The 24,007-nt window shown below is 46.3% G+C and overlaps 1 protein-coding gene across 4 annotated transcripts in view; it reads right to left on the reverse strand.

The window, feature by feature from the left end:
- Nucleotides 1–24,007, reverse strand: part of ABTB3 (ankyrin repeat and BTB domain containing 3) — a 315,349-nt gene that overhangs the window by 23,091 nt on the left and 268,251 nt on the right. For 2 of the 4 annotated variants that reach the window (XM_019446693.2, XM_053895844.1), the window contains 6 exons: nt 22,943–23,044; nt 20,896–20,989; nt 20,644–20,779; nt 19,703–19,923; nt 17,518–17,696; nt 2,881–2,986 (listed from right to left, as the gene is read on the reverse strand). In XM_019446693.2, coding sequence (XP_019302238.1) covers nt 2,881–2,986; nt 17,518–17,696; nt 19,703–19,923; nt 20,644–20,779; nt 20,896–20,989; nt 22,943–23,044 — 838 coding nt within the window. The remainder of the gene's footprint in view (nt 1–2,880; nt 2,987–17,517; nt 17,697–19,702; nt 19,924–20,643; nt 20,780–20,895; nt 20,990–22,942; nt 23,045–24,007) is intronic. The other 2 variants (XM_053895843.1, XM_019446694.2) reach the window with 2 other exon arrangements.

Below are 24,007 nucleotides of genomic sequence, written 5' to 3' on the forward strand. Positions count from 1 at the left end.
GGAATCGTAATATCCATTATACATCTACATCATTTACAGTGAGCATTAAATGGGTTAATTTTTGCAAAGCACTTAGCAACAAGGCTTACACACAGTACTCCTCAATAAACATGACTATCATAGTAGATGCTTAATTAATATTTTTTTGAATGAGTGAAGAATGCCTTGACCCTTGTTCCACAGTCTTGTTCTTAGATCCTGCCAAGGACATCAGGCTCCTTCTTAGCCTGGGGACTTGCTTGTTGATGGGCCCTTCCCCAGGGGTTAAACAGTTGTCCTGAAATAAAACTCCAGCTGCTTCTTTTGGCTGGGTTTAGGCTGTCCTAACCATTAAGAGTGGGGATCAACCCCCTGGATATCTGGGGGCCATAACCCCAACTGCTGGGCACACCCTGACAACTCTATCTTGGACTCCTGGCTGGCTCCATTTTGCCCAGACCCTGGACCCAGAATTTGTCTTCTAGGCCAACTCTCCTCTTCCAGCCCCTGAAGGTAGGATGGCCCCTCAGCCCCTGTACTGCCCCAGATGGTGGTCCTCCATTCATACTTCTGTCTGTACGTATAGCTACCTCACCTCTTCCCATTAAAAAAAGTTTTAATTTAGAACATATCATAAAAGCATAAAACAGTCAAAATCACTTCCAATTCCACTATCATGAAAATATTTTATGAAAAAAAAACCCCTCAAATTTCTAAACAATCCAGACGAAGAGAGAAGAGAGGCCACAGAAGTCCTCAGAGTTGACTAAAATTCACATCTCTGCTTGCTTTAAAGACTAAAAGTTTGGAGTGACGTTCTCCCTCTTTTCAGCATCCACTCCCTCTCACTCTCACTGCCTACCTCCAGATAGCCATACTCCTGTTTCCCAAATTGCTAAAATCTCCTGCCTGTAGCCCTTTGAACCATCCTCTCCCAGAATTCACTGGGAGGCAAGAGGACAATGCGTCACAAAAAAATCAGGCATGTGGTCTCCAGTTTGCTACAGTCCCCACCACTCCCTATTGTCTCACATGGAAGCCATTTCACTCACTTATATGACCTGCCTGGCCCTTGTGACTGATCATTCATGTCTTCCCTTTAAAGCAGGTCCTTAAAGAATCACTATTTGACAACTTAGGAGTTACCCTAGATTGAAATGCTTTATTGAAGATGCCAACCCTACCTGGTTCATGCTCCACCTATTCATAAATACGTTCTGCCCCTTTTCTTCCATATTGTGAGCTTTGAGCTTCTCCAGTCTGCTCTTCTTCTGTTGATGCTATAACCCTTGGAATTCCAATGCTTGGCCTCAAAAACTAGGCCCTTTTGATTGCTGAAAGAAAGCTCAGCAAATCTGGAAGGAAAAAATGTTCCCTCCTCGCCTATAACTACAGGAAAGGAGATTTTATGCTGTGTCATTGAAACAGCCCTTACAAATGTTTGCTCTAACAAGGGTGTCTGTTAAGGCACCGAGATGTCAGATGTTGCTATGGCCTGGGAATGTAACGTTCAGTCTCCAAAGTCTGTTAATTTGCTTCGTCTTTGTGATGTGTTGCTCTGACAGCATTTTAATTAATACCTGTTTTCTACAAGGTAGAAATATTTGCGGTTTTGGTACGTCCTACTTTGCCCACATGAATGGGCAGAAAGGAAAACAGACAACATTTGACGTGGCTACTCGGGTTTTCACTTCAGCAAAAAGTTGGTGTCATTTCAATTAACAACTTTTTCACGACAGGAGCAAGAATACTTTACAACAGTTCCACGAATTCAGCCTTTTCACTAATTTAAATTAGCTCACCTGTTCCAAACGTAGTGATTTTGTTAAAGGATAGCATTTTCAGATGCTTCCATTTCTCAAATGTTTCCCAGTCTTTGCAGGAAACAATAGCCAAGTAGGAAAGTCCCCAACCTTCATCATAAAAGGATTTGTCTGTAATATTTTATCATTCCCCAGGAAGCAAGGAGAAAGGCCCTTGCAACAGAAGGCTGGTGTTTCGGGCTTCAAGGCAGTGAAGCATTTCTTTGCTTTATTTCCAGACTGATCAGCCAGGTTACGGCAGCCCCAGGATCCTTGGAATGAAATAATTGCCTGACGGAAAGTTTTCTCCTGGAAAATTCCAGAAGCTGGGACTGTAGAAGGAGGGAATCATGGCTTTGGGAGGAGGCGGGCAGCTCGTGAAGTGAATCTGAAGGCAGCACAGACCTTCCCTTTCTTCCGCTGAGATGTGGGGGGACTTGCAGTGCCTGCCTCCTGGGGCGGCCTGAGGGTTACCTGAGACGGGGAAGGTCAAGTGCTAGGCTGGGGCCAGCCCAGCGCAGTGTCCAACCAGAAGAAAAAGTGATTCCTGGGACTCTGATGGCATTTCAGAGTGTCCAGTCTCTTCAGCTCAGGTGTGTTCCCCTCACTTGTGTATCTGTGTGTGTGAGGTGTGTGTGTGTTGCGGGGGGTGGAGGGGTCGGGCACTTATTTCCTCTCCTGGGTCCCTGCAGAAGGACTCCACTAGAAGAACACTGCGGGCCTGGCACTGTCCCCTGCTTGTTCCTCCTCAGGGAGGAAGAGGGACTTCTTAGAGGGGGAGCGGTGGGGGCAAAGAGCTGCCTGCACAGCTCTGCCCTCTTTTGGAACCAGAATCTACCTGCCTGCAGGAAGTGCATGGGCTCTGGGGCTGCCGTCCCTGCGGGAGAAAATCCCTCGGTTAGAGGGACTGGTGGGTCTCCTTGTCCACATTTCCAAGGTATAGGCTCCAGTTATCACGTGAGGATACCCTGATCACCACCTGCCTGACTCCTGTATCCATCTTAGACGTCCTCCGGTACTGTTCTTTTGGGCATTTGCTACCTCTGTGTCCTCAAACCACAAGGCAACAGCGAGGGGCAGGGCGCGGTGAGGCACTCACCCAGGCGCGAGGTCTGCTTGCGCTTGATCTCCGTGAGCTTGGGGATGGGGTAGGGCCCGTAGCAGTGAGTGAAGATGACCGACAGCTGCTGGCTGATGACCTCGTTCTGCGGAAAGGAAAGCACAGGTCAGGCTGCCAGGCCCTGGGCGGCCTCCTCCAAGCTGTCAGCAGGAATGCCTGTCCCCGGGGCGAGAGGGGCCCACAAACTTCTTGCAGGTTCCAGAAGCAACCCCCCACCCCCCACCTGGACCTCACACCTTGAGGTTGCTGTCTGTTTCTAGTGGGTTCACTGGTGAAAGCTTAATTCGTAAATAAATCCTTCTTTCTTGCCCTACTCACATATCATCCTTTGGAGAGCAAGTTCGTAGCTCAGAGAATGGCAAGTAAGTTTTTACCCCAAACACACCTTTATCAATACTCCAGAATTCTGGAAGCAGCGAATTACCCTGAAAACAGCAGCAGGAAGCCCTTTTGATCCTGTGACTGTGCTCTCCATTACCCAGACACAAATGCTCCTGATTCAGCTTTCTTACGAATTTGATTTTGGTGCTGAAGCATTTCCGGATCCAGGAATGCTCAGCTGAATCACTTTCTCCAAGAAAAAAAAAAAAAAAGGGTGGGGGGTGGGGGGTGGGGGGTGGGGGGTGGGGGACGAGTTCTGTAACAGCTGCCTCCGATTGCTCAGGGACAAAGGAGTGTTTCTGATCGCCCCGTGTCCTTCACGTTTTTGCCTCTTTCCCCTTGGGACCCACTGCTGTTCATTAGTCTCCCTTCAACTGCAGGTGTTTGGGAGGGAAGCCACAAATCACAGCACTTGATGCTTTTTATTGGGTGAAGGGGGCTGAGAATGAGGATGAGGTAGAAAGACATTTATAATATATTAAGAAAAGTAGGTTACAACACAGTTTGTACCATGTATTTTTGGAAAGAAAACCCCACATATATACTTGGATTGACAGGTATGTATAGAAGATGCCAGGGAAAACAGAATAAGCTACCTTTGGCTGGGATTACAATGTTTTCCCTTTTCTTTTTATCTGCATTTTCTACAACAAACGAGTGTTGCTTCTGTAATGCAAACAATAAAGCTCACTTTTCATTTTAAAAGATGGGTTTGGGAAAACTGATGATGTCAGTGGTTCGAGATATTCTTGAATGTGCTTCACTGTGCTCCCGAAGCAGGATAGAGCTCAACACGTGAAAAGGAACTGACCATTTGATGAAAGTGGAGGAGATCCCACGAAGCACCAGGTTACCTCGGACGAGAGCCACAGAGGTGCCCACAGGTGCAATGGATATCGGACACAGGGACTCTGCTTTCAAAGATGACGCCTTATGACCTTATGACCAAATGGTCTTAAGTGCTCCTCCCAACACTCACAAAGTGATTGGCTGTCTCAATGGCGTTGTGTGGCAAAGGAATGAGAATTCAGAGAACCGCCGCACGAAGCCGTGAGACAGACCAAGTGTGGTCTCTGGACCAGCAGCCATCAGCATTGCCTGGGCTTGTTGGAAATGCAGATCCTCAGGTCCCATTCCAGACCTTCTGACTCAGAAACACTTGGAGGGGCCCAGCGATCTGTATTTTATTTAACATGTTTTCTGGTGATTCTGGTGTGCTGTTAGGTTTGAGAGCCACAGTTAAAAAAATTTTTTTTAATGTTTCATTTTTATTTTTGAGAGAGAGAGCACAAGTGGAGGAGGGGCAGAGAGAGAAAGAGAGAGAGGGAGACACAGAATCCGAAGCAGGCTCCAGGCTCTGAGCTGTCAGCACAGAGCCCGACCCGGGGCTCGAACCCACAAACTGCGAGATCATGACCCGAGCCCAAGTCGGTCGCTTAACTGACTGAGCCACCCAGGGACCCCGAGCCACAGGTTTTATGTACTGATGTTTTCTCTTGAGTTTGACCTCTGAGCTGGGGGCTGTAAATTTGCTACCCGTGGTCTAAAGCCTGCCACTCAAAATGTGTTCCCTAGACCACCAGGAGCAGGATCACCTGAGAGCCTGTCTGAAATGCAGACTCTCACTCCAGGCTCATTGAATCAGAATCTGCAATACGGTGCCCTGCAGATGATTCCCATGTACACAAATGTTCGAGAAACACTGTATGGTAGGCACAGCTATGGCCCTCTGGAAGACTGCATCCCCTAAATCCCTGGGACTGAGAATATCATGAGATACCGTGCCCGTGAATACGTTACATTACGGGGCAGAAGGGGCTTGGCAGGAATAATTAGGGATACTAACTATGGTTTAAATGGACCTTAACATAGGTATATTATTCTGGATTATCTGGGCAGGCCCAGTGTAATCACACAAGCCCTAAAATTAGAGACAGGAGATGAATTCAGAAGGGATGGAGAAGAGGATTTGAAGCCTGAGAAGGACTTGATGTGCTGTCACCAGCTTCGAGATGGAGGAGACCGTGCGGCAAGCTAGAGGGGGAATGCAGGCAACAAGAGTGGGAGAAAAATGGGATCCCCAGCTGGCAGCCAGCAAGGAAATGGGGCCTCATCCTACAACTGTAAGGAACTCAATTCTACCCAAACCTGAATGAGCGTGCAGGTGGATTCTTCCCTGGAGCTTCCAGGAAGGAACACAGCCCTGTTGACGTCTTAATTCTGGGGCTCTGTAAGACCCTACACAGAGAGCCCAGTGAAGTACTGTGCCTCGCTTCCAACCCATGGAGACCACGAGATACTGAGCAAGTGCTGCCTTCAGCCTCTACACTGTGGTAACTTGCGCAGCAATAGAACACTACTACATCCCATCTAGAGTCTGCCTCAGGTGGATTGCATTTCACCATCCTCGTGACCCCAGTCTGCCAGACGCACTGAGCATGCTCAGTGAGGACCTGCAGCTCACAGAAAAGAGGCGGCCTGTGTCTGCGAAATGTGCCGCACAGACTGGGTGATGAATGACGCTGGTCTTGCTCACTTACAGCAGGGGGTGTCTAACCACCTCGGGTGGGGGGATGAAGATCCACTTCCTGTGAGAGAGGCCTGAGCAGCCCATGTTCTTCTGTGGAGACTGACTGATCAACTCAAAAGGTACTTAGGAATCATCCGAGAAGTGTATTCAGAGTAACCCAAGCCGGCAGGGCAAGACCCCTCCTCTCGGAACCCACAGCTGGCTCGTGCTTGGTAACTTCAGTATGTGTTGTACCACCTGATGAGGTATAGGTAAGGGCTGACCATGTCTGTTCCAAAGTGACAGTCCCCAAATACTTACAAGTTATCTGGAAGAGTGTCATTGTCCACCTAGCTGATGGCTGCACATAATGACTTGATTCCAAGGACAGCAGTTGGGAAAAGGGGGAACGAGTAAGCCTGCAGCTGACGAACTTGGCAAGAGCCACCAGAGGCAGGTGATGAAGGTCACCTCCCATAGTGAACACTCATGTGGAGAGTGTGTGCCCTTGATGTGGTGGGAATGGCATCTGACCTCTGTAGTCCTCCTTCCCAAACCATAACCCCAGTCTAACCATGAGAAAAACACCCCGAATTCCACTAGAGGGCATCCTACAGTAGTATGTCTGAGCAGTATTTCTCAAAATTTGTCAAGGTCACCAAAACCAAGTCTGAAACGTGGTCTCAGCCAACAGGACTAATGTGGTATCCTGGATGGGATCCTGGAGCAGAAGAAGACATTAGACAAAAACTAAGGAAATAGGAATGAAATATGGAATTTAGCTAATAATAATGTGCCAGTGTTGGCTCTTTAATTATAACAAATGTACAATACTAATGTAAGATGTTAACAATAGGGGAATGTGGGTTAGGGGTTATATGGGGGAACTCTGTGCTATCTTCTCAATTTTTCTGTAAATCTAAAACCATTCTAAAAACCTGAAGTCTCTTCTTGGAAACAATCTGCCCAATAAGGAAACAGAATCATTATGATGGAAGTATTAGAAGTTCAGGAGAAGGGGAAAGAGGGGGAGTCAAGGATCAAAGTGGACATCAACAGTTCTCTGGGTTTTATTTGTTGATCCCCTAAAGGTTTCATGAATGTGAACTTTACCCCATTTGCTAAGTGAGGCAGCCATTCGTGACTTAATTCTTTCTTGAAATATTTATTGGGCATCTGCTAAATACCGGACACCATGGGAGGGTTGTCAGTGACGCTCCGAATGTCAGGGTCCAAACTGCTGCCTCCTTTCCCAAGGCTTTCTGGCTGCCTCTCTTTCAGACACCGGAGCCCTAAGAGGAAAGTCTCCACTGTGTCCTTGAATTCACCTGTGTTTGTCAAGGTGTCTGCTTTGTGCCCTTTCCTGTGTGTTTCCTCCAGGGAGGGGGGACTATGGGTATCATTCACTTTAGTTCTCCAGCACCCAAAATGAATTGGGTCTCCAGGAGGGCTCCCCTAAGCAAGAAGGGGTGCTGTAATTAGTATCGGTTAAGAGCTCTAGTGGGGTGAGACCCGTTGGGTTAGATGGTCAGTTTGGAGCAGTGAACTGGGTTATTCTTTGGGTTTGGTTAGCTCTGGGCCCAAACCTGAAGATGGCAGATTGGAATTAACCAAACTTGAGGCTCAGTCTATTTTGGAGACATGGTAGGTGGGGTAGTTGTGCTGTGATAGGTACCTATATTCTCCTCTGAATTGTACATTTAAGAGAAGTGCTTTTAGGTAAAGGTGCCACAAGGCTTGACTGGTCTGTGCATGCCAGTCTGTGCATGCAGGCTCTGAGCTGGGAGGCCAGAGCAAGTCCAAGGAGGAGGCGTGGGCTGGGGACGGGTGGGCATTTGGCTGGGCCCAGGTACATAGCACCTGGTTAACGGTTGTCACTGGCACGCTGCTGGGTACCAGCCACTCAGGTCTCTCATGGAAAATGCTGGGTGTGCACATGGGGTGAACTCAGGTCCTCAGGACTCAGAACCGTGTGGCTACAAAGAACCAAAAGGGAATGAAATTCTTAATACCACAGTTAGCAGGAGCCTCCTGAGATAGATTTCTGTGGGTTCAGGGCTGACATCTTTCCTCTCTTCCTCTGACCCTCACTTCTCTCCTAAAAAGATACCAGAACATTTTCTTTTCTTCAGAAAGGAATGCTGGGATTGATCCCAAAGGTCCTTTTCAGGTGGGTTAGGCAGGGCTTCTACCCAGTGGTAAAAACATAGACAGCAGGGCTAGATGGGGTTGGGCCCCAGTCCTGACTCCTCACATACTAGCTCTGTGACCTTAGGAAAGTTACTCAGCTTCTCCGGGTCTCTGTGTCCTCTTCCGAAGTGGATTAAAAATATCTGCTTGGTGAGGTTGCTAGGAGAGCTAAAAAGGATAGCGCATCACAACATGCCATTAGCTTGAATTAAAGGAAATTGCTGAGATTTGACCATTCTTTAACCCCCAAACAGCAATTTCCTATAATTCAAACCAATCTTTTTCTAGATTCTAAAATGTCATACAATTAATGACAGCTTTTAGGAAGAGAAAAAAAAACTCACTGCATTAACAAACATTCATTTTTAAAACCCATTTCAAATTGTGAAATGCTAAAAGGTGAAAAAAGCCGCATCTCAAAATCAGGAGATGGTGGAAATACAGTTACTTTCTGGGGATACCAGCAGTGAGTTCTCTGCCTCAATCCATCATGAATAGCCGTTTGTTTTTAGACTGGCCCTCCTGTGTAGGATATGCTGGGCTGACCTATGAGCAGTGAGCCTCTTTTTGCTGTAGTACACTTGGAAAAGGTAAAGAGATGGGAAGGGCACCAGACAGAGTCCCATGAAGTCAATGCACAATCCCACGTCTGTCACCGGAATTGTGTACAAAATGAAATTAAACAGATAATAAACTAAAGTGCTTTTAAATAGTCATCCATGTATTTTGATATGTACTCTCTATTCATTGCAAGTGATGTGGGCCTTCTGTTTATGGTAATACTATAGCATTTCCTTTCTAAGTACATTTAACATATGGTAAGGTGATTTAAAGGAAAATATCAAATAAATAACAACCAGTGAAAGTATCTCTTAGGAATGAAAGGGAAGCCAGACATTCTCAGATGAAGGAAAATTAAGAGAATTTGTCATCAGGAGACCTATCCTAAAAGAATGGCTGAAGAAATTTCTCTAAATTGAAAGGAAAGGATAAAAAGGGAAGCTTGGAACCACAGGAAGACAGAAACAGTAAAAAAAAGTATGGATAAAGATAATAGGCTTTCTTTCTTTCTCCTTTTGAGTTTAATTATGTTTGGTTGATGCAAAAATTATAAGAGTGTCTGATGTTCTAAATGTGTGTAGATGAAATATTTAAAAACAACTATGTCATAAATGGAGGAGGATAAATGGGCATAAAAGGAGGTAAGATTTCTCTATTTCACTTGAACTGGTAAAATGATGACACCAGTAGACTGTGCTGTTATGTATATATCATGTAATACTGCAAGCAACCACTAGAAAAGCTACTTGAAGCTATAGAAAAGCTATCAAAATACTACAGACAAATAAAAATGGAATTAAAAAAATGTTCAACTATCCCACAGGGAGGCAGGAAGAAGAGAAACAAAGGCAGAGAAACCACACAGAAAATAAAAAATAAGATGACAGGAACACCTAGGTGGCTCAGTCAGTTAAGTGTCCAACTTCAGCTGAGGTCATGATTGCACAATTTGTGAGTTTGAGCCCCACTTCAGGCTCTGCGCTGAAAGCACAGAGCTTGCTTCAGGTCCTCTGTTTTCCTCTCTCTCTGCCCCTCCCCCACTCACGCACATGTGCATACTCTCTCTCTCAAAGATAAACTTAAAAAAAAAAGATGGCAGACTTAAGCCCTAAAGTATCAATAAAATGTGAATGGTCTAAATACACCAATTAAAAGAGATTGGCAGAGTGGATGACAGTATATGCTGTTTACAAGAAAATAACTTCAAATATAATGAAAATGGCAGCTAGTAAGTATAATGGTCCAAAAAAATCACAAAAACAATCAAAGGAAAGCAGGAGTGGCTACTGTAATATTAGATAAGGTGGACTTTAGAGCAAAAAAAAAAAAAAAAATGAACAGAAGCAGAGAGGAGCATTGTATAATGATAAAAGGGTTAATTCACCAGGAAGACATTGTAGACCTAAATATATATGCACCAAATAACAGAGCTGCATAATCTGTGAAGCAAAAACTGATAGAATTGAAAGGAGAAACAGACTAATCCATAATTATAGTTGGAGACTTAACACCCCTATCTGAAATGATAGAACAAGGAGGCAGAAAATTTGTAGGATATGGAAGAACTCAACAATACCATCAACCAACAGAATCTTATGGACACTTATAGAACACTTCACTCCACAATAGCAGAAAACTGTGTTTTCAGGTGTCCACAGAACATATCAAGATAGACCATACTTAGGGCCATAAAACCAACCTCAAAAACTTAAAATAATCAAAATAATACAGAAAGTATTCTCTGACCACAATGGAATCAAACTAGAAATCAAGAGCAGAAATATAAGAAAACCTCCAAACATCTGGAAACTAAACAACACACTTTGAAATAATTCATAAGTCAAAAAAGAAGTTATAAGGGAAAAATAAAAAGTTAACACTGAACTGAATGAAAAATGAAAATAACACATCAAAATTTGTGGTACACAGCCAGAGCAGTGCTGAGAAGGATATGTACATTATCAAATGCATATATAAGAGAAAACAGAAAGTCTTAAATCAATAATCTAAGCTCCTACTCAAGAACCTGGAAAAAGAAAAGCAAAATAAACCCAAAGCAAACAAATAATGAAGATAGGAGAAGCAACCAATGAAGGTTAAAACAGAAAAATAGTAGAGAAAATAATGAAACACAGAGTTGGTTCTTTGGAAAGATGAATAAAATTGACAAACCTCTAGGAAGGCTGACAAAGAAAAAAGGGGACACAAATTAACAAAATCAGGAATGATACAGGGGTTATCATTACATCAGAAGAATAATAAGGGGATTATGATAAACAACTCTACTCACATAAATCTGTTAACACAAATGAAATGAGTTTTTTCTCTGAAAAAAAAAAAGAGCAACTCACCTAATATTAAATAGATAATTTGAATAGCTGTGTAAAGAAATTGAATTCATAATTAAAATAAAACTCTCCCCAAAAGAAATCTTCAGGGCCAGACTGAAAAGGAAGAAATACAACTATCTTTATTTGTAGATGACATGACTACCTAAGTAGAAAATTCCATTGAATCTACAGAAAATTCCTAGAATAAACAAGTTCAGCAAGGTTGCAGGACACAAGATAAATATACAAAAATCAATTCTATTTCCTTGTGCTAGCAATGAACACATGGACAGAAAAATTAATATTTATAATTTCTTAAAAAAAGAAATATGTATATGTAAATCTAACAAAACAGGACTTGTATGCTACCAACTCCACAATATTGATGAAAGAAACCAAAGAAGATCTAAGTACATGAAGAGACATACAGTTCACAAATTGAAAGATTTAACATAGTAAAGATGTCAATTCTCCCTGAACTGATATAGAAGTTTGACACAATTCCTATCAAAATCTCAGCAAGATTTCTTTATTGTTGATAAAGCAAGTTTATTCTAAAATTTATATGGATGGGTGCCTGGCTGGTTCAGTCACTAGAGCATGCAACTCTTGATCCTGAGGTGATGAGTTTGAGCCCCATATCAGGGGTAGAGTTTAGTTAAAAAAAAATAAAATTTATATGGAAAGACAAAGAACATAGCTAAAATAATTTTTAAAAGAAGAATAAAATGGGAGGAATAAGTCTACCTAACTTCAAGATTTAACTATAGCTACACTAATCAAGACTGTGTGGTAATGGTGGGGGGACAGACATATAGATCAATGGAACAGAGTTGAGAACCCAGAAATAGACCCACACAAATATGCCCAACTGACTTTTGAAATGTGCAAAATAATTCAATTAAGGAGAGACAGCCTTTTCAACAAATGGAGATGGAAAACTAAACATCCATTGGTAAAACAAGCAAACACACACACACACACACACACACACACATCAAAAACCTTGATGTAAGTTCCACACTTCACCTCAGGCAAGATGAATCACAGACTCAGTGGAAAACATAAAACTAAAATTTCTAGGAAAAAAATATGAGGAAATATTCATGATTTAAGGCTAGGCAAGAAGTTCTAATACTTGATACCCAAAGCATAATCTCCATAAGAAGAAAAGTTGATAAATGAGATTTCCTCAAAATTAAAAGCTTTTGCTCTGTGAAAGACTCTATAAAGAGGATAAAAAGACAAGCTATAGAATGGGAGAAAATATTTGCAGGCCGCTTATCTGACAACAGATTAGTATCACTCAAAATTCAACAGTTAAAAAGCAAACAACTTCATTAGAGCACAGACAAAAGACACAAAGAGACATTTCACTGAAGAGGATAGCCAGATGGCAAATAAGCTCATGAAAATATGTTCAACACCATTAGCTATTTAGGGAAATGAAAATCAAAAGTACGAGATATCACTTCCACATCTATCAGAATGGCTAAAAGAAAAAATAGCAATAACACCAAACAGTGAGGATGTGGAGAAACTGGATTATTCCTACTTTGCTGGTGGGAATGTAAAATGTAAAATGGTGGGAATGTAAAACTTTAGCAGTTTCTTTGAAAGTGAATCACACAGCTACCAGCAATTACACTCCTGAGCATTTATCCCAGAGAAATGAAAACACATTCACACAAAAACCTGTGCACAAATGTTTAGAACAGCTGTATTTGTAATAGCTTGGACCTGGAAACAATTCAGATGTCCTTCAGTGGATGAGCACTTGTACAAACCACGGTATATCCATGCCATGGAGTACTGCTTAGCAATGAAAAGAAACAAACTATGGGATCATCCAACAATCTGATGAACCTTCAGAGAATTATGCAGAGTGAGAAAATCCAGTTCTAAAAAGTCACATACTGTATGATTCTACTGAAATTACAGTCTTGAAAATGAGAGAAATGGAGAACAGATTAGTGGTTACCAGGGGGTGATAATGGAGTGAGGGCAGAAGGGAAATTGGTTTGGCTAGAAAAGTGCAACATGAGGAAATCCTGTGGGTGCTGGAAATTTTCTGCATGTTGACTATATCACATCGGTATCTTGGTTGTGATATTTTATGGTACTCTAGTAAGAGACTGCCAATGGGGGAAACCGAGTAAAGGGTACATACATAGTGCTATTTCTGTATTTTTTCTTACAACTGCACGTGAATCTAAAATGATCTCAAAATCAAAAGTTTAAAAAACTAAAATATTTCAATTAAAAAAGTGAGAAAAAAATTAAAAAGTGTACAAACCACAAGAACCCCCCCCCCCCCCCAGATCATGTCTTGTCTCTGTCTAAAACCTCCAGGGGTGTTCTATTCACTGCACGTGGAGGGAAACCCAAGCTTTTCACCATGGAGAAAGACTCCGTGCAATCTGATTTTTATCTCCTATGCTTCTCCCTTTGTCCCACTGCACCGGTCACAGTGCTTTTCTTCCTGTTGCCCCAACACACCAAGCACGTTTCCACGAAGAGCCTTAGCTCCTGCACTCCCTCACCTGGAATGTTTTTGCTCCAGACCTCTGCATGGCTGGAGCTTTTCCTCACTTCAGTCGTTCAAATGCTACCTTCTCAGAGAGACCTTCCTTACATCTTGTCTAGATTAGGCCTTGGCTGCCCCATCCTCAGAGAGACTATATCATTGTCCAATTTCACTTTTTTTTTTCATAGCATTTATCAAGCTCTCTCTCTCTTTTACTGATCCATTTCCTTGCTTACTGTCTGTCTGCCCCTCCCCTGCACATAGCAAGCTCCAGGAGGGTAAAGGACATTTCTCTCCCATCACCATTGCAGCATAGTGAGCACGTGTGACTCCTGAATGAATCAGTGCCCTGGGGAATTATGTGTGTGTGTGTGGGGGGGGGGGGGGCGGGAAACAGGCCAGGAACTTTCTTGAAACAGATGTATATTAAGAAATGACTATATTGTTTGGCTCCTGGGAAATCTAGAGATGCTGAATTCTTTTGAAGTTAAAATTTAGAGAAGGAAGCAAAACACATCTGCAACTAGATTTCAAGTAATGTATGAATGAACACAAGTCAAGGATGGGAAGGCGTATGCTTCACTTCATAGTATAGCTGTATTTCTGGGAGTTGACGATAAAGTGAATTTCTTTATTGCATTTCTATGTTCCTATGCATTATTACTTATCTATCTGATGAAACCAGATACCTGCCCACACGGAACAGCAGATGAAATCTGAACAGGAACCCTTTAATGGACGGAGAAGGAACTAGGCTAGGCAGTTGTGTGATGTGTGGCTACTACTATCCTCCGATATGAAACACTGGAGGGCACAGCTTTGTAGCACTTTCTCAACGCTCTGAATTTCTCTGCCATCATCTCTCTCTAGCCTTCTTTTGACCACAAGAACATCACTCATGCTTGGGGAATGCTTGGCTTCACATGGCAGCCATGGGAAATTAATCACCTCTTTTTCCTCCCACCAGGAATGTACATGATGTGTAATACCACACTTCACCAGTAGGGGTTACCACTGGACCCTTATAAGGGCAAACCCCACTCTTGAATGCACTCTTCCCCAGACTGTCCTTCTGACAAGGAGCTGCTTCCTTTCCCTGGCTCCCTCCATTCTTGAAGATCAGTACAGCTGATGGGGGTGGGGTGGGGTCGGGTTGGGGGGAGATTCTAGTCTACATCTCCTGGCAAAGACTCCTCCCTTCTTCCCAACTCCCAGCCACTGGCTGTCCTTTTGGGGGTAGTAGCTGAGTGGGGCATAAGGGGCCTACTGGGGTGCTGGTAATGTTCTCTTTCTTGGCATGGGCGCTGATCACACAGGTAGGTTTAGCCTGTGAAGATTCACTGGGCTCTACGCAGTTATGATCTGGGCACTTTTCTGTACATATATCATACTCCAAAATTCCAAAACACAGTTTATTTAAAATTAAAAAAAAAATTTTTTTTAACATTTATTTATTTTTGAGACCAAGAGAGAGAGAGCATGAACAGGGGAGGGTCAGAGAAAGAGGGAGACACAGAATCTGAAACAGGCTCCAGGCTCTGAGCTGTCAGCACAGAGCCCGATGCGGGGCTCGAACCCACAGACCGCGAGATCATGACCTGAGCCGAAGTCGGACGCTTAACCGACTGAGCCACCCAGGCGCCCCAATACAGTTTATTTTAAAAACCCATAGATTACGTTCACTTAATACACAGGATGCCTCAGTAATTTCTGGAATTCCCACTATAGTCTGAAAAAAGGAAACAAAAACCAAGAAACCAAAAACAAGTTTGAACACCTAACCCTGGGAGCAGACTTAGGAATGTTCCTCACTAAAGTAGTTGCTTAGGTAATTGCAGGTGAAAGCTTCATTCATTCATTCATTTGTTCGTTCATTCACTCATTCATTCATGTTAGAGGGATGAAGGGTGAGGGGCAGGGAGAGTTTGGTTTTGAAATGCTTCCACAGGGTTTTGCGCTCTGTGGAATCACTGAGGCTCATTACCCAGGAGCTGCACTCTTGCTCCCACTTTGGGTCCTGTGGTGGGGCCTTCATCAAGTGCAAATCCAGCCTGCAGGGGGCCCTGAGACTCTGGGCCAGGATAGGCTGCTGAGAATACCTAAGGAGAGCTGCTTTGCACCCCAGGCCAGGTGTTCCGAGGCTCAGAAAGCAGACGGGCCCGGCCGTGTCGCTGCTGCTTTGCTGTGGGGCCATCCCTGCTGTCAGAGAAGGTGGCTCCATGCTTCCTTCTTCACTCTTTGGGAAGCCTGTCAGCCCAGCCTGGTGGGGGAACCCACGGTGCCCTTTTAGTTCACAGGCCCATTTCTCCTGAGACTTCAGAGGTTCCCGTGTCTTAGAGGGACCCCAGACTTCTGCAAAGTCTGTTCTGGAGCAAAGGGGTAAGAGGCTGGTGCTGGAGCCAGGCTGCCTGGGTTTAAGCCCAGGTCTGCCACTTACCAACTGTGTGGCCTTGGGCAAGTAATCACCCTCTCTGTGGCTCAGTCAACCCATCGGTCAAATGGGGGATAAGAACATCACCTCCTTCAAAGGTTGTGAGGATTAACTGAGTTAATCTTTATGTTGGGTTTAGAATAGTGCCAGGCATATAGTAAATATAAAAAATACATATTTTAGCTTAAAAATCCTCATTTGTGTCTTGAGACAGTTCATTATAAAAGGGTTCCGAGGTTAAATGAGTTCGGGTAACGCTTGATTGCCTTTGTGAATTAGGGTATTCAAGGCTCTCCGGGTGAGAAATTGGAGTAAACCAATGTTAGCCTGTAGAAGGAGCTGAAAGCCCTGCTCTCAGGCCAGTATTCGGGGCTGGTTGGTACGTGCACTGCAACGGGGCGTTAAACACTTTGGTACCAACCCCGCTGGGGGAATGGCTTTTACAGAACACCCTTTGGGAAATACTGGAGGTGCGTCATACTCCGGCGAGGCCAGCTTCGTGACAGGGTCACTTGTACCGCACTCACCAAGTTGCAGAGCCAGTTTGGAGGGCACGGACTCATTTTATCTTCACACCCACCCTAAGAGGTCAATATAGTTATTGTCCCCATTTTCAGGTAGGGAAACTGAGGCAGAGGAAAGTTAAGTAACTTGAGTGGGGTCATAAGGCTAGTACGTGGCATAGCCAGGTTTGGATCCCTATAGTTTGGCTCCAGAGTCCATGCTCTGACCCACTGTGCCATATAAATATATATTCATTCCCTCGTGGCCCACTGGGGAGCCCTCAGGTACGTGGTAGTTGATGCACAGACTCCTCAGAGCCTCTCAAGGCAGCCTGGCCACCCCTGGTGTTTCCATGGCCACAGTGGCGGGGCATTTGTCACAGTCTCCCCCTTGCCCTTGGCTCTCCACCCTTGATAGGATGGCTGGGGGATGGGCATGCCACGGCTGTCCATTCTCAAAGTTCTCCAGCAACACACGCAATGATGCCAAAGGCCCCCTGGCAGGGACGGAACATCTATACTGTATCATCAAACAAGTGGCCCCGAAGAGATTTTTAAGAACTGATCTCATAATAGCCCAAGGGATGAACTGATGTTCTGAAGGGGCTGCAGCATTTATTTCTCTGTTGTAGGAGTAAGGGGACCCAGGAGGAAGGGGGGTGCGGGGGGAGACTCATCTGATCTTCTGTACCTGAAAAATTTTCTCCAGGGCCCGGCTTTGTGGGAACCCTGGAAGGGTCTGTATCCCATGGATCTTGGGAGCTATACCATTTCCCTCTTCCCGCCGGATTCCTATCTGTCCGGCCAGGCCTGCTCACATCTCGGCACCTCCCTGACACCTTCCCTGACTGACTCACACCCCTCAGAGCCCATGCCACCATTCAACATTGTTTCATAAACCTCAGATGCCCTTGGGGCACATGTGTTGGCAGCATCTCCCCAGCTTTCCTGCAAATCCCCTGGGTTATTAGAAGTGTCTTGGGACATAGCAGGTGCTCAATAAAACAGCTGCCCACAATGACTGCACAAGTAGCTTTAGTCAGCCACGTACATATGCCACCAGTGGCCATGACTGCAGGATTCGTATCCGGAGGGCAGGATCAGGCTAAGGGGCCATTGAGGTCGGGGACCTCCCCGCTTGTTCTCTGCCGCCGACCGACACCACAGCGTTAAACTCCTCTTACCTTGCTCGCTTTCAAGATCTCAAACATCAGGGGCAGGCCTTGAGTAATGAGCTCCTCTGTGTACTCCTCCTCCTGAATGGTCTTAAACTCCTTCAACAGGCACTGGATAAGAGGCCTGCGGTGTTGCTGGAAGGCGATCCGCAAAGACTCCAGCCACGTGTGCAGTGTCCATGGGACACCTGGGAGAGGGAGGGGAGGGCATGGAGGGGAGGAGAGGGCGAGACAGAAAACAACCACAACAGAAGGTGTGTTTTTATCTGGAAGTTGGCCTTTCCCCAGGACATCACCAAACTACGAGACCAAGAGACTTGGGATGGGGGCGCCTGGGTGGCTCAGTCGGTTAAGCGTCCGACTTCAGCTCAGGTCACGATCTCGCAGTCCGTGAGTTCGAGCCCCGCGTCAGGCTCTGGGCTGATGGCTCAGAGCCTGGAGCCTGCTTCCGATTCTGTGTCTCCCTCTCTCTCTGCCCCTCCCCGGTTCATGCTCTGTCTCTCTCTGTCCCAAAAATAAATAAACGTTAAAAAAAAAAAAAAAAAAAAAGAGACTTGGGATGAATACAGCCAGGGTAGTTTGTATTTTTTTTCTCCCCCTGACGACTTGCAGATGTTGAAACTAAAGATCACAATTCAATTCCCTTAGCTATGGGTGTCCATCTCTGCATGCTCGTCACATTAGCGGGGGCTGCATTTTACAAGCTAGAACCACCGTGTAGAACGTGGAATTGTCACACGCTGCTTCTGCCTACTCCATACTTCTGAGTCCTGACTTCATTCACCTCCACCCCTTCTGCCTTCTGGGGAGACAGAAGCCCAGGGAGGGAAGTGTCTTGCCCAGGATGAGATAGCACCAGGCGAGAGCACAGAGCTGGTGAAACCCATCGGTGGACTTTGTCATCTACCGCACTGGCCGGGACAGACGCGTATGTCGGAAAAAGACCCAGGAGGATTCTGCCGCTTCTCCCCTGTGCAAAACAACTTTCCCATCTGTGGGTACTTCATCAGGTTCTTCCTCCTTTAATAGAAACCCCTCCAGCAGCTGATTGCTGTGATTTGCTTCTCCCCTGTCGAGGTGAGGCACAGAGGAAGAATGCGTCTCACTACTGTTTATAACGAGCAGGCCATTCAGAGCCTGGAGCGTCATCATTATGGTAAACAGGCTCTCTGGGCAGTGGCATAAATATCCCACAAAGGGGCGCCTGGGTGGCTCGGTCGGTTGGGCGTCTGACTTCGGCTCAGGTCACGATCTCGCGGTCCGTGAGTTCGAGCCCCGCGTTGGGCTCTGTGCTGACCGCTCAGAGCCTGGAGCCTGTTTCCGATTCTGTGTCTCCCTCTCTCTCTGCCCCTCCCCTGTTCATGATCTGTCTCTCTCTGTCTCAAAAATAAATAAACGTTAAAAAAAAAAAAATATCCCACAGACTGAACAGCTACCCTGAGAGAGGGGCCCACGTCCAGAGCAGCAGCAGGGGGCCTCTCCTCAGGCCCTCAGCCCACCTTGACCTGCCACTCTGTGTGTTGAAGGTCCAGGCTAGGTCCTGCTGTTCTTGTGTGGGGCTGTTACCTCTAGACCGGGGAAGACTGGGCGAGCCTGTTCCCTGGACGCACGGAGGAGATGGGTGTGAGCTCGCTCATTCAAGGAAGAGTCACCCCCAACTTTTCCCGAGAGTGGCTTTGCCCCCCGAAGCTCAGTGGGTGAGCCTAGCAAAGAGACGCCCTCGTCCTAGCTGTTGCCTGGCCGCTGCTTCATGATTTGGGTGCTCTAAGGCAGTGATTCCCCAACCACTGGGAGCCACCTGGGATGATTGTTAAACATAAAGATTTCCGGCCTTTATCCATCCAGACCCTCAACAGCAGAGCCTCTGGGTGTAGGGCCTGGCAATCCGTATTCAGACAAGCTCCCAGGTGATTCCAATTCCTAAGTTCTCAGGGTCCAGAGTTTGGGAATCATGAGAAAATGACCCGAGGTCAGGCGTTTGGGGCTGGAAGGGTGATGCTGTCTTTGGGGATAGCTCGGGCAGTTTAGCCTGGAAGGGCTCCAACCAGCAAATGCGAAATTCCCTGGGCCTCTGTGTGTGTGTGTGTGTGTGTGTGTGCGCGCGCGCGCGTGTGTGGGTGTGTACACGTGTGTGTGAGTCACCTAGCACTGGGCAGTGATGCTGTGTCCAGTGGTGGAGGGTGCCCAGACTGACCTATGCTCCTGATATCAATTGTGACATCCACGTAGCCATGCTCAGCGCTGTGATACATGGCCTCCCTCAGGGCTCTCAGTTTGGCCTTGCTGTTGCGGCTGGCACAGAGGGGAGGCGGGGCTGTCTCCGCCAGGTCAGTCCCCTCGGCCAGAATCTCCTCCAGGGACAGGATATCACTCTTCTCCTTCTCTGGCTGAGCGAGCAGTTTGCGGAACACATTCCTGTCAATCATAAACCCAGAGAGGAAGACACTCAGAGATGGAAGGGTTTTGCCGGGGCAGGGATGGGGTGTGGGCAGTGGGGACACCACTCGTGTGAGACAAGGGAATGGCAGGAACAACTCTGGAGTTGTGGCTTCAGAGGCCTGACCACGGGTGCTATGTTTTAGGGCTGGGTGGAGGAGACGGTGGAGCGTGACTGGCTTTGTTTCCTGGAGGACAACCTGGAGCAGCTAAATGCTTTCCACAAGTATCCAGAAGGCTCTAGAACTGTGCTCTTTTAACCATCAACCTGCACGGGGTCCCACATGAATTTGCTTTACATGGGGTTATGTGTAATAAAACTGGATGGGGTAAAACCTGAAGGCCATGTGACAAGAAATAACCAAACACGAGGGGTTTTATTATTTTTTAAATGGATCCTTGTCACTTCATGGCAGCTGACGTGACGGGCTCTGACCAACGCTGGCAAAGAGTGGCATCTCTGTGAGGCAGAAGCTGATCCGGGAAAGGACAAAGCAAGGCAGTCTGAGTGGATGTGCGCTGCACGAAGTTGGCTCTGAGCAGAAAGCTGGCAGTGAAGGCCACTGTGGCCAGGCCTGGTGTCTGGCCTGCCTCTGGGCCCCACATCCAGAGATATAGTGGGTCTGGGGTAGGCCTGGGAATCTGCATTTTTAACAAGCACCACTTGGGACCTTGTGGCTTTGGCCCATCCTAGCCTACCTGTGTCCGTGGGCTGCGGCCTGGCTGAAAGAGTTCATATCACCCTGGGGGGTTGTAGAAATTCCATTCCTGTACATGGTTCCTATCAGGGGATCCGCACCACGCTCCAACAGCAAACTAACCAGCTCAAAATTTCCTGCAAGCCCAGAGAAGGGGGGTTTATAAGCGAATAAAGCAAATACACGGTCACAGACACAGCGAGGGCCGAGGTGGTGGAGACCCTTGGCCGGGATGAGAATCAGCAACTCTTACCTACGGCAGCAGCCAGCTGGAGGGGCGTTTCTGAGTAGTTCTCCTCGCCGTGCTCCACGGAACCTTCCACCTTGGCCCCGGCGTCCAGGAGCAGCTGCAGAGAAGAGTGGCCATTGAGACATTTAAAGACATGTGCTGTGAGGACACATCAGGAGAGCTGGTGGAAGTCAGCACAGTGCCAATGTTCCTGCCCTCCCTCTGGGTCAGTGGCCATGTGCACAGGGTGAGGGCAACTGTACCTTGGGGGATGAACTGATGGCCCCTCGAATCTACTAGAACCTCGGACTATCAAAGTGTGGTCCATGGAAAAGCAGCATCAGCATCCCCTGGGAGCTGTGAAATGCTGGCTCTCAGGGCCCACCCCCGACCAACTGAATGAGAGTGTTTGCATTTCAGCAAGATCTCCAGGTGATTTATAAGTACATTGAAGTTTCCAGAAGTGCTGACTGAGCAGCTCATGGCATCAGAGTGCTGGAAGACTCCCTTTTCGGGTCGGTTACCCAAAGCCTCGGAGAGAGCATTAGAGGGATCTCTTAGAACCACAGAATCTTGAGTTCTGAAGGACTCTGGAGACCACCTGGGCCAATGAGGGCAAGGATGCCTTCTAGAACACTCTGGATGGCTCTGAGTATAGTTTAGCCAATGCTAAATTTCCTGGCCAGCAATTAATAAAGAGGCAGAGTGAGAAACCAGGAGTTTACTCCGTTCTGTGCATTCCTGAAGGGCTTCTTCAAGATGGAGATTCTGTCTGTGCCGGATCTCACTCTCAGTGAACGTGCTCTCAGGACCACCAATGGAAAATGGGGAGGGGGGGCAATCTACCTTCTTTGTTACATATCCAGGGCTCCCTCAGGGCACAGCCAGGAGAGGGCTGACTCCTGGCATTCCGGGACCTGTGTACCTGCAGTGAAGCGGTGGCCTGACTTCTTTTTGGGTTTGCCTGGCTGCCCGCTGCTCCTATTCCTGATTTAAAGGCTTGGGGATGCCACTGCACTTTAAGGGTGGCATTTGTGTCCACTAGGCCACCTCCCAATCCCTTCTTTCTTATATTCCTCTACCAAGAGTGAAGTGGGCAGAAGTTTCAGCTCTCAGAATAACACGTCATATTCTCAACCTCCTGAAACATGACTTTGGGTCTGTCCTAAGGAGTCCCATGACTGAGGAAACAACAAAAAAGATTCCTGTGGATTTCCAACATTGCCTCATGGTCCCTGGAACACTTATTTCCTGCTCTGTAAACTTCTAAGACGCTTGGAGCACATAAGAGCAAGTATTCCTGATGTACCCACAGCTCAGCACCATGAGGCCAGGTGTGATAATGGACCTGGATGCTGAGTTCTTTTTTCCTGACGAAGTGAAGAGCAAGTTTAAGATCTAGAATATATTTGATGGCTATTTGTTGAATACCAACTGTACAAGAGCCAGAAAAAGTATAACCAATACATACTTAAATGCCCAACGGCCCTCGGATGAGGACTTCTCTCCGTACTTGGGGAGCCTTGGGTAGCTGTTTCAGAAGACACATCCAAAGGCCTTACTCTAGACCTCTTGGATCAGATTCTCGATAAGTAGAATCCAAGCAAGTGTCATTTAGAATCATTCCCTTGGCAACTTGGGGATGCTTCTTTCCACTAGTTAGAAACCACTAGATTCTACACAAACACCAGGGTCACACCTCAGGGGAGGTTCTAAGGTGTCACACCATCCAAGTCTTACGATTCACATTGCGACAAGCAAAATGAACAAATCCACAAAATTGCAGCTCAGGCCCCACCCCCGAGCAACCAGGAACAACTTCATAAGTTTGCCACTCTTCTGTGTGAGGCTGCATGTGGGTATGTGATCGTTTCATATTGGTTAAGGCCAGGCCATATAGATCATTACATATGATATTTTCACTTATATGATATGAATGTGCTATATTTAGTTGCAATTAACCAATATGAATCTCTTAGGGAATATGCATGCTGGGAGAGGTAACAGATTTGCATGATGGAAGAGGGTAAAATTAAAGGTCAGATGTGGATAGGGAAATACATTAATATACCTGAACTACAGGAATATGTCCATGCAACACAGCAAAAGTCAGAGCCGTCCAATGGCGGGTCTCAGGGTGGACGGATGGATATTTATGAGGAGTACTGACAACCTATAAACAAATTGAAGTTATTTTCAAAATGTGACCTTCACAATATTTTGACTAGCAAATCTGACCTATCTGTGGCTGGGCATGTGGGCTAGAGATGTACAGAAGGACATTCCGGAAGTGCTTTGGGAAATGTCGGTAATAGTGGGGTAGTGACTTTATGTTCTCTGTGCCTCATAAGGTCTCCTTTGCTTCTTGTCTGAAAGGAACTAAACCGATGATTTCTGACTTCCTCTGAGGTGTCTTGGAGAAGCTGTAATGGCGGCTACCACAAGCCAACTCCCCAGCCTGTCCCCTCTTTCTGCTTAAGGGTGGTGGTTCTGAGAGCCATAGGGTGTCAGACAGCATGAGATGCCATATCATTACATTCGCACCTTTAGGGGAAATTCTCAGCAGCAGCCAACCCCAGGCAAGGCAAGGTCTGCTTTGAGTTTTCAAGCCAGGGAAGACCACTACCCATCTGATGGAGTCACATTCCCATCTGGTCACAGCTCACCCTACCCTGTTCTCATTTCACTGTTTTTCTGGCTTCTCAGTTGACAAGGACCCTCATGCTACTGGAAACCTGGGCACAAAACCTTCCCTGGACATACCACGAGTGAGCAATCTGATACTGGTCCTTCAATATGGGGGGCATCAAAACACTCTAGGCCAAAAGAGAGGCAACAGGGAAGCTGAAGGTTGGGGCCCTTCAGGACTGGCACCCACACATGGCTTTTCTCCCAAACACCCCTGGGACCAAACAGCTGTGATGTCTGACTCATTCAGAGCAGCTGAATTCACTCGTCACCTGTCAGGGTAGGCCTTGAGCTGGCTAGGAGTCATGGAATGGGCTAGAGAGGATCAGAGAAGCCCACCAGGACCCAAAGATGAGGAGCCCTTGCAGGGGTCTGCATGGTGTTGGGGGATTCATAACAGGCAAGAAAATCCCCAGTACCTGAAACTTATAATATCCAAAATGGTCTG

Source organism: Panthera pardus, unplaced genomic scaffold (genome assembly GCF_024362965.1).
Source record: "Panthera pardus isolate Hobbes unplaced genomic scaffold, ASM2436296v1 HiC_scaffold_6, whole genome shotgun sequence".
In the NCBI taxonomy this organism is placed as follows: Eukaryota; Metazoa; Chordata; class Mammalia; order Carnivora; family Felidae; genus Panthera; species Panthera pardus.